Source organism: Capsicum annuum, chromosome 5, assembly GCF_002878395.1.
Source record: "Capsicum annuum cultivar UCD-10X-F1 chromosome 5, UCD10Xv1.1, whole genome shotgun sequence".
Lineage (NCBI taxonomy): Eukaryota > Viridiplantae > Streptophyta > Magnoliopsida > Solanales > Solanaceae > Capsicum > Capsicum annuum.
The window spans coordinates 181,056,143-181,071,471 of NC_061115.1; the positions used below are offsets into that span (position 1 = coordinate 181,056,143).

The 15,329-nt window shown below is 28.4% G+C and overlaps 1 protein-coding gene across 1 annotated transcript; it reads left to right on the top strand.

The window, feature by feature from the left end:
- The first annotated feature begins 4,607 nt into the window (after window positions 1-4,607).
- LOC124898568 (mini zinc finger protein 3-like) lies at window positions 4,608-10,032 on the top strand. Its single transcript, XM_047412209.1, has 2 exons — window positions 4,608-4,631; window positions 9,736-10,032. Exons 1-2 carry the CDS (start codon window positions 4,608-4,610, stop codon window positions 10,030-10,032), a joined length of 321 nt encoding a protein of 106 aa, XP_047268165.1.
- Window positions 10,033-15,329: the final 5,297 nt, after the last annotated feature.

Consider the following 15,329-nt stretch of genomic DNA (forward strand, 5'->3'; position numbering starts at 1 on the left):
CTTATACATTGGACCCTTCAAACAACACCCATCTACGCCTACTATTTTTCTACAACCCGCTCTAAAGCCAAGCTTACAAGCAGCAAAACAGATATAGATTCTTTGAAATCTCTGTGGCTCATTAGGGACCTCATTGTCAACAAGCTTCATGTATATTGTGCTGCCTGAATTTATTTTATTAATATCATTGCAATACTCCCACATCATTTTGTATTGATCTTTAATATCACCATCAATTAATGTAATCACTTTCATCTTAACTCTTTTAGCTTGAGATAAGGTCACATGAGCTCTTAGTTCGACACTTACTTTATCCCGAAATTCTTCCACACTTTAATTTCTATCCGATGTAACTTCTTTGAGGTGCTTTCTTGCAATGAAATATGAAGTGATCGTCCTATTATCATAGTGCGACTCATTACAAGTGTGTAGGGGATCATAAGTTCGAACCTAGAAAGCCTTGTCTCTTTGCATTTTTGAAGCCTTGATTTTCCATTTGCACTCTTGATGATGTATGCAAATTGCTTCCTCTCTTAAATTATCATTCCTACACCATTGAATAGACTTTCCATTCTTAATTTCATGAGTTGCTACAGCATTTTTAAAGTTCATCTTTGTATCAAAGATATATTCGAGACCTAATACTGGGTTATCTCCATTAGATTTTGGATTGTGCTGAGGAAAGTTGAAACTTTCAATTTCAGAATCACTATGTAAGCTCTCCGTGTCTTCAGAATTACAACAATCAAAATCTCCATCTATATTAGCTATCTTTCTCTTTATTTTAACACTAAGGAGCTCCCCCCTTCTAGAATGCTTTGGTTCTTCTTTTCATGTGTATCAATTGTAACATCATCTAATAAATCATCTTTTGAGTGACTATAATTTCCACCTGACAAATTTTCATACAAAATTTGTTTAGCATTTTCTCCCATGTTTGATTGATTTACTGAATCCATTTTGTCCATCTGAAGTAAGAATCCAAGTGTTCAAAGCATATCTCAAGCACATTGTCCTTTTGGATGGTTTTGCTAACTGAGTATACTTCAAAATCTGGAGATCAACTTCCATTTATTACCAGATTTTCCACGAATCATTCGCATAACCACATAACTCTGTCATCTTCTTGAATTCAACAAGATTCAGTTCTGTCGTATTTACATAATCAATGTAATCCATGATTCCTCCAACGTACTGCTTGTCTAGTGTACGCTTCATAATTCCCCCATGATATATTTTCACCTTCATAAGTAAAGACTCGATTGAAAAATCTGAAATTACAAAAAGTGAACTTCATAAAGTGTTGTTACAGATTTAAAAAATCAAAATTATTATTTATTGCTAATGAACTAACATGATTAAGCTGACCATATTGAAAACAAGCAAACTAAATTACCCGAGCTACATTCCAAGAAAATCAACAGATTTTGAGCATTATTTCACCAAAATGAGCAAATGAAATATTTGCTATATTTACTCAAAATCAAGGTAAGAAATAGTATGTGCTCTAATCTGAAGAAATTATTATCATTTGAAAAAACAATAAAAGAATCTTACCATAGAAAGGAGGCGATCGTCTATCACTATAGCGTCTTAGGAACATTATTACTTCCGGATAATTCGTGCTTCTATAGATTCAATTCGAGCTTGATATGATTTTTTGTTTCAAATTTTCAATTTCAAGTTGGGTGAAGAGTTACGTTTTTCAGAAGAAAGAAAGACAGAGAAACAGAGCATACACTTTTGGAGGAAAAGAAACTATTATTATATGCAGGCATATACTTGTGGAGGGAAAGAAATCAATATTATATGCAGGCATATACTTTTGGAGGGAAAGAAACCAATCTTATATGCAGGTGGAGCTTTTTTTTTTGGAGGGAAAAAAATAGCTTGGTAGAAAAGTGGTTGGCTGCTGTTAAAAAAAGTAACGGTGTTAGAATTATGTTTAAAAATGCACCACTCTTTAAACAAAAAGGACTGTTAGTGCATCATTTGAAAGAATGTGTATTATTTTGTGTCTAAAGCAAAGATAATGTATAATTTTGGGCCTTTACTCGTCAATTTTTATTGAACCCACTTGTGAAAAATTTTATCATGTCAGCGAAAAGTGTCAAAATAACAAAGTTGGCGGTTGATTTATGTGTCTAAAATGAATATAGTAAACTTAAGCCTTAAGGTGTCAAAGTAAAAAATCATAGCAAGTTGAGGTGTCTGTCGATGTGTTTGACCATATTTTTTTTGAGAAAATGGTCAAAAGCCCCTCCAACCTTTACCCAAAATCTCAACTACACACTTATACTTTGCGGGGGTCCTATGACCCCCCCCCCCTGAACTACTTTAAACTAGAATTATTAACCCCCCCCTCCCCCGAAAACTGACAACCAGTCATTTGAAATGTGGTGTGATGCACGCGCCAACAACGTTTTTACACGTATTTTTAATTTAAAATTAATTTTTATTTACTTTATTCTCTATTTTTTCACTTTTTATCACTTCTCATCATTTTTTCGCCATTACTTTTCATCTCTTTTTCTTTTCAAACTTAAACAATTTTTCGATGAACTTGAAGTGGAAAATAATGGACAATACTGAATTTAAAATTTTTAATGATTTCGAAGTCAGAAATAATAAACAATATCGAATTTGAAATTTCCGACAACCTTAAAGTGGAAAATAATGAACAATATCATTATTAAATTTTTGATGATCTTAAATCCGAAAACAATGAATAGTATCAATTTTAAAATTTTTGAAGACCTTGAAGCCGAAAATAATGAACAATACCGAATTTAAAATTTTTGATGACCTTAAAGTCGGAAACAATAGAGAAATTTTAAAATTTTCGACAACCTTGAAGTCAGAAACAATGGGCAATACTCATTTTAAAATTTACAACGACCTTAAAGTCAAAAATAATGGACAATATCAATTTTAAAAATCCCAACAATCTTGAAGTCGGAAATAATAAACGGCATTGAATTTAAAATTTCCGACAACCTTAAAGTGGAAAATAATGAACAATATCAATTATTAAATTTTCAACGATCTTAAATCCGGAAATAACGAACAATATCAATTTTAAAATTTTCGACGATCTTGAAGCCAAAAATAATGAACAATATCAAATTTAAAATTTTTGATGACCTTAAAGTCGGAAACAATAGAGAATTTTGAACTTTGCGACAATCTTGAAGTCAAAAATAATGGACAATACCCATTTTAAAATTTATGACGATCTTGAAGTCGAAAATAATGGACAATATCGATTTTGAAATTTTCGATGACCTTAAAGTTGAAAACAATGAACAATATCCATTTTAAAATTTTTGACGAACTTGAAGTCGGAACCAATCGATTTTGTGCTTGAAGATGAGGAAGATGATAAATTAATCTTGGATTCCATTGATGACTTCTTGAAGTTTCTAGTTTGAAAGAAGAAGAAGAAGAAGAAGAAGAAGAGGAGGAGGAGGAGGAGGAGGAGGAGGAAGAAGAAGAAGAAGTGGAAGAAGAAGAAAAATTAAAAATGAATAAAGAAAATAAAGAAATATTAAAAATAACATTTTAATAAATAATTACGTTCTCACTTTTTTTAAAGATAGTGAAACACACCCTCTCGCCATGTCAGCTTTGGGGAGGTAATAATTTCACTTTAAAATAGTTCAGGGGGTCATAGGAAGTATAGGTGTGTAGTTGGGATTTGGGGCGAAGGTTGGGGGGTTTTGATCATTTTCTCTATTTTTTTTAGCTGACTTGACCTCTGAAGGTTTGGCTTTTTTAGTACTCCCTCCGTCTCAAATTATGTGTCGTCATTTCCTTTTTGGTCTGTCCCAAAAAGAATGTCGTCTTTCCTTATTTGGTAAGTTTTTAAAGACACAATTACAATTTTATCCTTAGTGGTCCCACTTGATTTTAACTACTATTACTCCTTTTGTTTTATTTATTTTTTCAATTAAAAGTGGTCCCATTTGATTTTAAATACTATTACTCCTTTCTTTAAGAAGGGTAATTTTGTAACTTTATCAAAGTCAATACTTATTTCTTAAATATCGTATCCGATCAAATGGCGACACATAATTTGGGATGGAGGGAGTATCAAATTTGGGGAAAGTACAAAGTGATTGAGCTCAATTATGAAAAAATTAACTAAATAAACTTCTTAGATTGTTTATTATAAGTTGTAGCAACTCTTTTTAATTTTTAAGTTATAGTAATTTTCATTTTAAAAAAAGGTTAAAAAATATATTTTTTATTAAAAAAATTATATCAAAATAACTACATAAAACGAAAATATAGATTTAATATAACTAATCTACAATATTCCTTCCTTAAATATAGTTAACCTTAATAATTTATATCAATCTCACCCCCCAAAATCTCTCTAACCGTTGTTATTTCTCTTATTTTAATGCATCCATTAATAGTTTTTATCTTCATACTCTTTCATTTTTTTTTTCTAAATGATAATATTATTCCAATTATCAACTTTCATATTTTTTTTTATTTTATGCAACTTCTGAGAATTTTTTTTGAAAGAAAAGTAAACATAAGTTATTGTTGAATTGAAAAAAATATGAAGTATGGTAATTTACATTCAATCGTGATACGTCATGGAGGGAGATGAAATTCATCAGGTATGTTAAATTATTTAGCAAATTGATATTTTGCAATCAAACGTATTTAAAGAATTAAATAAATTTTTTATGTGTTTCTTCAATTCTTTATATTTAGAATGTTGAATTTTGTATAATATGATGATGAGATACTCTTGAACGATTCACTGTAACTGAAGTTGTGTATGTTTATGGTTTGCATGACAAAAGCAAGAATTATATAATAGTTGTTGAAACAGGTGTACCTAGAGATTTTGGTATTGACTGGATTATGTATGATGCAATTACAAACTACAAAAGTTTAGTAGAAGCAATTACAATACAGCTGAGGATAGACACAAATTCAAATCAATTTGAAATAAGTTATATAATAACTGATAGATGTCCGCCTATGGTCTTACACAAGGACGCAAGTGTGAAGATCTATCTGAAACAAAAGAAAATGGTTGCTGATTTTTTCGTAAAATATCCATCGTACGTTACAACTAAGAATTTATCGGACAAGCGAATACATCCAAATGAAGGAACAATTGCTTATGTTGGAAAACAGAGTTGTAACGGAATAATTTCAAAATGGAGAAATCTATTTTCATATGATTGTGTTTGTTTGATAGGCTTATTTCAGATTTTGAAGAAGTTGAAGAAGAACGTGTGAAAACAATTGAACAAATCTATTTAATGAAGAAGACATCAATAGTAGTGTATGTAATCGATTTCATCGCATCGTACTTTAATTTTTTTCCTCAAATAATACATTATCACATCTACATATTGATTAAACATTCATTAAATTTGAATAAATCATCAATTTATGTATAAAAACTTAAAAGTAAAATGAGTCATTAAGTGATCTTTTGCTTATAAATGCAACAATGCTTTACTTGAGTCAATGTTTTTCAAATTACAGAAGAATTTTCAGATTCTACTTAGGTTAATCAATCCTTACAGATAACACACGACCAGATGAATCAGGTAAACCTTGTCCAAAAATAAAGGAAATCAAACATAAAAACTTTTGTTATTTTTAATAAATACAACTACAATATTGTAAGTACTTTCTTTAATATTAATGTATTTATTACAAAACTATTAAAAATCCTCCTTCTAACATTGGATGACATAAGTTCTCCAAAATTCCTTATTGGGAAACCTAGGGAATTACTATACACAACGCATAAGAGTCACACTAACAAAAGGATTGGGCAAGAGACAAAGAAAAGATAACCTACAACAAAAAGTTAAGGAAAAAATGCATCTTTAACAAACAGTCTCACATTTACTGCATTGACTTTTTTTTTCTTTTTTAATTTCAAACTGTAAGCATAAATAATTAAGTTAACTTATATATTTCATGAACTTGCAACTTCTCCAATTGATCAACTGGATTGATTTGCTAGAGAACAACATATATCAAATAGAAATTTGAACAAATAAATCTATATTGGTATACATAGTATTCCTCACTGTTAGCATAAGAAACTTGAGATTTAAACAACTCCTAACCCAAGTGAAAATAATGTTACAATTGAAACGAAAAAGGAAAGACATGTTTCATGGTGGTCATAAACTATTTCACCAAGTCTACATGAAAATTGAGAGATTGCACGTCTTTTATAAAAAATTAAAAAAAAAATGCAAAGTGCATACAGATCTATACACATACAAATATGCACAAATTTACACATATTAACAATCCTCATGTAAATCATGTTCTTCAAATCTACAATAGATAACAAAAAAATAAATATCATTTACAATTACTATCTAATGACATACACAAAAACATCAAGAAAAAATTCTAACCTAAAGAAAATACAGAATCTTCAAAAAATTTTATTTCTTTGTTTCCGTTGACATATAAAGAAACATCATGATTTTTCATTTTTGATTTCTTCGTTTTATGAGTGAGAATTTCATCTTCAAAATCAAAATCTGAAGTTTGCTCAACAACATTTTTTCTCTTATCAACCATCTTCTATTGTGGAACAATAACCTTTTTTTTACACCAAACAATTTTGTATGTTGAGTTGCGTTTGCTTCAATGATGGTGAATTTTTTAAAAAATCTATTTTGATTGGTAAAATTTTGCTTTGATTATGCAAAATAGACTCACCTTCCATTACCTTCTTCTTGTTCTTTGATAATGAAAAGGGGTAAAACACCCCAAATTAAACGAGAGTCTAGATAGAATAATCAGACTATTTTCTTGTATTAATCTAGGGCTTTTTCTATTAAGAGTGGAATCACATTTGTATTTTTCTGACATGTCTCAAGAAAAAAAAAGCAAACTAAAGTGAAGAACTCTTAATCCAAGCGTATGAGTGGTTGTTGGATATCCCAAACGAATGAATGAATGTTGGGAAACCCAACTTCATATACATGAGAATCAAAAGGAGAAAAAAAAGAAGATGAAAAAAATATTATAAAGAGTGAAGTGTTTTATCGGTTAAGAAACACCGTAAAAGATGATAAAGTGTAGAAAGTAAGTTAATTATTAAAGTGAGTAAAAAATCAAAAATTAAGTATCAATGTAAAAAAAAAAATATTTACCATATTTGACTCCTTAAATTGTAAACAAACTTTGAAACTTAATTATTAAAATAAAATAAAAAATTATTGATACCAAAAATATATCTTGCCATGATTATCAAAAGATTTAACGAAGAGTAATAAATATTAAATGCTATAGATAAGGAAATAATATGAATACTAAATATTAAAAAATAATTTTCGGATATATAAGGAAAAAAATTCTAAAAAATTGTTATAACTTGCAATTATTTCTTTAGTCTAGTACTTAATGAAAAATGTTGCTATAACTCATAATAAGTAATCTAATAAATTTATTTAGACTAATTTTCACTTAATTTCTTCTACAAAGAAAAAAAAATTCCTAATTAACAACCGGTCCGGAGATCGATTTGTCTTTCTAAAAATAAACTAGTAGAATAATGACCTCCAGAGGTCCATTTTTGAAAAAGAAAAATAAAAAAAAGAGCAGTAAAAGAAATCGATCGCCAATGTGAAGACTATAAGTGAAAAAATCTAAGTCATAAACGAATATAGTTTGTTAAGAAAAATTATAACACCCTTTAGAGATCAGTTTTTAATACCAATCAGTACGACATCGAGCTCTACTTTAAGGTTGGTTTTAAAATATACTTCCTCTATTTAATTTATTTGTGTTACTTTTTTTGTTAGTCTCTTTAAAAAAATATTTTTTATAACTCTTTAATTTTAATTAGTCCATGTGATATGTTTAATATCAGGACATTTTGATGCGTATCTTTAGTTTAAAATCAAAAAAATAAAAGTTTTTCGTCTTCTTTATTTTCTTAAATTTTGTGTCAGATCAAAATAACCAAACAAACTAAAAAGAATCGAGCATAACTATACTCTTTCTATTCCTTATTAATTGCTTTCCTCATTTTTCGTAAGTCAGTTTGACTAAGTTTTAAAGCTAAATTAGATTAGATTAATTTAATTTTAAAAAAAAATTATAATTCAGATATTCAAAAATTACATGAAAAGTACTATAAATTAAAAATTTTCCTTTTTTCAATTTGATTAAGAAATACATCTTAAAATATTAATCAAAATTTGTATCATTTGATTTTAAAGATGAAAATAAAGTAATTAAAAAAATGGAGGAAACATTATACTCTCTCCGTTTCATTTTATGTGTCATATTTTTACTGGACACAGAGCTTTAGAAATAAAAAAATTTGATAATTTTTATCAAATTACTCTTTATTAAAAAATATATTGTAACTATTTGTAATTAAATAAAACCTTATAAGTAATATCAATAAAAATAAAATAAAATAAAATATAATAGCTATCAAATAAGAAAAAATTTCATTTAAAGAACAAGGGAGAATCATGACGGAATGCGCTTCAAATTTAACAAGGGAGAATCATGACGGAATGCGCTTCAAATTTCCAAGATATTCAACTTTAACTTTGGGATAAGAGTAAATAATTTCGCGATAAAATTTTAATACCTTTCAATTGCTTGTTTGGTTGTACACCTTGGAATAATTTATTTTGGAATTATTAATTAGTATCGGGATAAATTATCCCTCCCTTATCAAGGTATTTTAATACCATGATAAGTTATCCTTGATTAAAATAATTAAAATGACAAAAGTACCCCCACAAACCCTTTGTATAATCACTTTTTACATCCATGCATATTCACAATATTTTTAATACCATTTATAATAACATTCACGACTTTCACTGCTCGTTATTTTATGACAAATCTTCATATATTTTATTTAAAAAATTACACTATATAAATATATTTTTATTTATGAAAATATTACACGTTAAATTTATTTGACTAATTATTAAGTTTATTTATATATTTTGATTTCTCTTTAGAATAATAAAAATATCAACTCCATTGTTGAATTGCATATTTTAAATTAAATAATTTTTTAATCATTTGAAAATTGATATTGTATATATCAATTAAAATGAATTTTAATATTTTATAGTACATGAATGATATGTGTTTAAATGAAGTGACATAAACAACAAATTATCTTTTACTTTAATAAATTTAAGCTGGAAATTTCAAATTAAATAAGATGTAGGAAGATTCTTTTTTAAAACAGACACGACATAATCATGAAAAGACACATACAAAAAAATTAAGCTAAATAAGTTGAAAATTTTATTTTTAAATACACATGATATAATCATGAAAATGCACATACATAAAATATTAAGCTACATAAGATGGAAGTTTTATTTTTAAGAATGAATATTTAAAGTTTGAAAAGAAATTATATAATAAAAGATAAATAAGATGAAGGTTATTTTTGTAATCAATTAACTTAATCTTAGAAATTATATCATGAATATTATTTTGAATACAACAAATCAAATGCCTAATAAAAAATAATCTCAGTATTATTAAACCCAATATAACTTATCCCAGCATAATTTATTTATCATAATTAATTTCAGCATGTATTCAAATCAAACGACCCCTAAATATTCTTTCCCTTTTCAACCCTTCCCAAATATTATGTAATTAATTAGCTACTGAGTTCAAGTTCAGCCTAACGCATAGTAAGAAAAACATAGAGCTTGAAAATAACGACAACATATTAAGGAGAAGGAGGTAATCGATGCGGCACTGCCGCTGAATTCGAAGTCGAAGCCAAAGTCAAAGTACAAAGAATGTCGCAAAAACCACGCCGTCGGGATCGGTGGCTACGCCGTTGATGGATGTAGTAAATTCATGGCTGCCGGAGAAGATGGTACTGGAGACGGCCTCAAATGTGCTGCGTGCAATTGCCACCGTAATTTCCACCGGAGAGAGATGCAAAGTCAACACTGCCCATCTTGTTATAGAGCCACTTCAGTACCACCATGTGGCTACTTTAACCATATTCAGTGGCGGATTTAGAATTTGATATAAGTGAGTTAAAATAGTAAATAAAGAACCATGGTGTTAGCAAATAGTATACGCAGCTTGAGCACAACAAATGATTTGCTCGTTGCTCTTTTATTGTCCTTTTTTGTTAATAATAAAATATCAAAATATAATTATTTTACAAAAAAAAAAAAAAAAAACACTCAACACTTGTTTAATTTAGAAAGTTGAGAAAAAATATAAAAATTTGCAAAGAACCAATTTAAATTCTTTTTAAAACTAAAATTATAGAAAACAAAGATACCATATATGATATCAACGAAACAAATTGCATGTTTTATCAAAAAAAACTATCGAAGAGATATCAAAATGTAATTATGGAAAGGTGAAACTTTTTCTTGTTTCGAGGTAAAATAGATTTTACATTTTTATTAAATTTGAGTGAGAGGACACAAAATAAATAAAGAATTTATTCTTAAAAAAATCAAGAGAGAAAAAATATAGGTGATAAATTTGGTAGTTAGCATTGACTAGTATATAAATTATGATTCAATACTTTTTTTTTTTGGTTATAAGCCAATTTGGCCTACCATATCAGTGATATCCAATGCATGCTTAACCCAAAAGCAGAAAAATTTTAACGTGTGAAAATGCCACTATACCACTGCTCCACTGTCTTGCTTAGATTTTAAGTAGGTTTAGATAATCTTAATACACAAATTTTACCATGTTTTTCTCTTATATAAATGATAAATTTTTAAACAAAGCGGGTTCAATTGAATCTACCTGACACCACGTAGGTCCGCCCCTGACCATATTATGCCGCAGCAGAAGCCTTTAGCGTTACCATCTACTTATGGAGGTGGAAGTAATTAACATACCTTTTGTTTAATTTTAAAACAAAAAGATTCCATACAACCGCATTTAAATTTTTGGCTTGATATGTTTCGCCATAGTAATTTTTTTTACTGTTTTTAGAAAAATTATTCTACTATAGTGAAAATAATAGTGTTTGGCAATAAAATTAATTCATTTTGGTGAAAATTATTTTTAAACTTATTTTTGTTATTAAATATAAAATAAAGAAGAAGAATAGAGAGAAAAGAGAGAGTGATTATTAGAGTATAGAAGTTTCTTGATGAGTTTTTTACAATGAAGAAAAACCTCTTTATTTATAGGAAAAAATTAACTTTGGGGTTTCTAACTTTTTAATAAATAGACATTCACTATATATGGTCAAATACACATTCACTATATATGGTAAAATAAACATTCACTATATATTGTAATATGCTTATAACACTTTTCCTTGAATACCTAATCAATAGATAATGTGCCTCATTAAAACCTTACTAGAAAAAATTCAGTGAAAAAAAAATCTATTGAAGGAAAAAGAGTACACATCTCTAACAATATGTCTATAGGCTGCCTCATTAAAAACCTTACAAGATGAACTCAGTGGGACAAAACTTCGTAAGGAAACAAGAGTACAGTGCATATTAGCTCCCCCTAATGAGATCATCCTTGGACCTTTGCATCCCGATCTTGTGCATCATCTTCTTGAAAGTTGCAATTAGAGGAGACTTGATGAATAAATAAGTCATATTGTCACTTGAACGAATCTGTTGCACGTTAATATCATCATTCTTTTGTAACTCGTGTGTGTAGAAAAGCTTTGCTAAAATATGATTCGTTCTATCTCCTTGAGTCCTCCCTTAAGTTGTGTTGTGCGTATTGCATTATCCTTATAAAAAAATCTGGGTACTTTGTCACATTTTAAACCAAATTTTTCGCGAATGAGATGTCGTGACCTCAACTACACACACTTTTGACTTGCTTCATGAATAGTTATTATCTCAACACGATTCGATGAAGTGGCTACGATGGACTGCTTTGTATATCTCCAAGATATGACAGTACCCCCACATATGAACACATATCTTATTTGAGACCGAGCTTTATACGGGTCATATAAGTACCCAACATCAACATGACCAACAATATTGGGACTACAATCTTTAAAATAAAATAAGCTGATATGTTTAATCTCAATACGATGTCTACTAGTATGAGCAGAACTATACCTTGCTAACAAATTAATCGAAAAAGGTTATATCATGCCTTAAAGTATTTGCAAGATACATTAGTACATCAATTGCACTATGATATAATACTTCATAACCAAATCAATTCGGTATATTTCTCATGTCAACAAATAAACTATTACTTTGAAAACTCTCCAAGAGTTCCAATAATTTTCAAGTTATAAACTTATACAATATAAGGATTATAAATAAGCTTTCCAGAAACTTTTATATGCTTCAAGTATTTTGAATCCTTAAAAAGTTTTCATATAAATTTTGTCAAGTAGCAATATTCAACATTTCATGAGTGACATTTTCAAGTATCTGGATTGCAAATCAAATAAGTTTTATACTTATCAAGATGCATCCTTTCACGTCACTTGATAAATATTTCTATGTCAACATGCTTAAATAAACATAGAATTCAGATCTTCATAGTCTTTTACAATATTGCATCAATAATGTATCAAAGATATTATCAACGATATATTATTTTGTATTAGTTCATAATGTGACATAACATTTTGAGATCTCATCACTTCATTATTTTCAGGCACCTGAACCTTCCATAAGGTTTCATGAAGTGTTATGTCGTAGGCTCTTTAAGAGAACATAGCTTTCTTATTATGATCATTTGCTCCTTATCCTTTTCAAAGATTTTTGGAACCAATAGGTCTACCATGCTTCATGTATGTAGAGACTTTGTCATTTAGGGACACAAAATAGGAGCACTTGCAGCTTAAATATGAGATGCTTTCGGCATTTGACTTGAATTATTTTTTGAATGAGGATCTGATGATAATTCCTAACATATTTGATAGCTGCTTATAATCTCTCCCTTATGTAAGGAAACTAACATACATCCTCCATCTTCTTTGAGGAATTCATCTTTGTGCATCATGGTATATTCATTAATTGTTTAACGCACATTAAAACTACTAGATGAACAATGTGTGGTTCCTGACTCAAAACCAACTTTGAGGGGAGTTAATTATAATTTATTGATTTGATGCATACAAGTACTTTTTTTACATAATATATCGTATTTCAAACCCATGCATGAAGCTTTGTTCTCATTAACAATGGTTCAACTATTTATCAAAGACATTTAATATTTAACAATCAACATCAAGATGAATTATCTTGTTGCACAATCTAAAAATCATGTTTTTATCTCAATTTTATTGAGCAAGCAATTTTATGAATGTCAAATTGCAGATTGACAACAAATGAACATGTGATCATCTTATTGGTGTATCTTTTTCAACATATCACATAATAGGTGAACATACCCTTATTCACCTTTTATATTTTTAAGATTTTAAGGGATCCAATCCCAAAATTAGTTGGTCGAACCAACTTATTATGAGAACAAGCAACATTAAAAGTAATGAAGAATTTTCTAATTCTTCAATATATGTTCAATACTCAGTATACACATCTTTGGGATATTGCAATCATTCATGTCAATTTATGAACTTTTATTCTAGAAAACTCTATATTTACCATGACATGTACCTTCTACTTTAGTAAATTTCGAATTTACTATTACATGAATAAATTTCAGATTTACTACGTTATAAGTAGATTTCAAATAACTCTTCTCGATTATTCAATCTCTTTCGGGGGTGAGTTGTGATATCATCACAATCAAGTGCATGTTTGTATTAATAAGCTTCTCATTCCCCTGGAATGAAATGTAATTGTGCCTTAAGTCTATCAAATTATGATAGCTTATAGCCACTTTTAAGATATTGTTAATTCAAGATCAAATCGAGGCATACATATGGTAGTAGAGAAATTTTCTCTAACATATCTTATAATCATAATAAGGGTGTGAAAATATTATCATTTTGGATGATTATTATCATATTGTCCCCCCCTTATATTTGTACATTCAATCATTTATCTTCTTTTAGATATATTATACACTGCTACCACATTCCTTTCAAGAATGGAGCAAGTTGTCAACTTTCAAATTCATCATATATTGCTACCATATTCACTTCATGGAATAGAGCATATCAATGGGATATGTTTCATGAATTTTTTTACCAAACACCCATTATTTTGCCTTAGTGATCATAATATCATCAATATGGTGTATTGAGACTCAAACTCAATATCTTATCCATATAAAGGCGTCTTAGGCTATAACTCGATGTGATTTGAACCCAACATCTTATCATCATGGTGTATTGAAACTTTCAACCCAATATCTTATTAATGAGATGAGACTTAAATTCATCATCATATTTTTTAACAATATTGTTCTTCGTGAACAAATTTAAAGCATAAGTTGTTCTAACCAATTATTTTTTTCTCAAATCCAACAGTAATTATATCATTAGTAGTAAAAGACAAATAACATAAGAAATCACTAAACTCAAAATTACCTTTAGATTTATAATCTCACCTTATTTTGGTAGAGTCTTGTGCTGATAACGTGTTATAAAATATAAAGTAAAGAAGAAGAAGAATAGAGAGAAAAGAGAGAAGTTTTTTCTTTTATTTATAGGGGAAAACTAACCTTGGGGTTTTTAACTTTTCAATAAATAGATATCACTATATATGGTAAAGTACACATTCACTATATATGGTAAAGTAGACATTCACTATATATAGTAATATATTTATAACAGTTTTCACTTTCTTCACTCTTATTTTTTCATAAAATTTTAAAAACAACTCTAATTTATATTTATGGCCAGATACAATACCAATTTCAACTTAAAACTCCAACTTTGAAAAATTATTATTTTCATGATCAAACAGGGCTTTATCACCAACTATTTATCAAATTACAGATAAATTATTAATTATTTATTTTTTTTCCTACTTAAAAGTTCAATTTATGACATTTAAACAATTAATAGGTGAGTTGAGTATTAATAAATAACTGATAATAATTTAGATAGGAAACTCATATATATGATAGTTCAAGTAAGAAACATAAAAAAAAATCAAGGTATTTAGATGTGTTTAAAGACACCCCTCAACTTGTCCGACTTTTTCAAAAAGACACTTTAACTTTCCAGGCGACCTATTACCCCCTAAACAATTTTAGAATGATGTTAATACATCTTTTTGAAATCAATCCCAGACTTTTAAAAATAGGCGCTAAAGATGCACCAATCATATATTAACACGTGTTAATTTATTTTTAAATATATTATTTTTGTTTTTTTTTTTTTATTTTTTCTCTCTCTTATTCTTTTGACTTTTTTTCTTCTCTCTTACCCAATC

Excerpts from the sequence above, each read along its gene's own strand:
- LOC124898568 (XM_047412209.1), top strand. The coding sequence starts at position 4,608 with ATGGAGGGAGATGAAATTCATCAG. Across the intron at positions 4,632-9,735 it reads AGGGAGATGAAATTCATCAG|GAGAAGGAGGTAATCGATGC; the intron begins GTATGTTAAATT and ends CAACATATTAAG.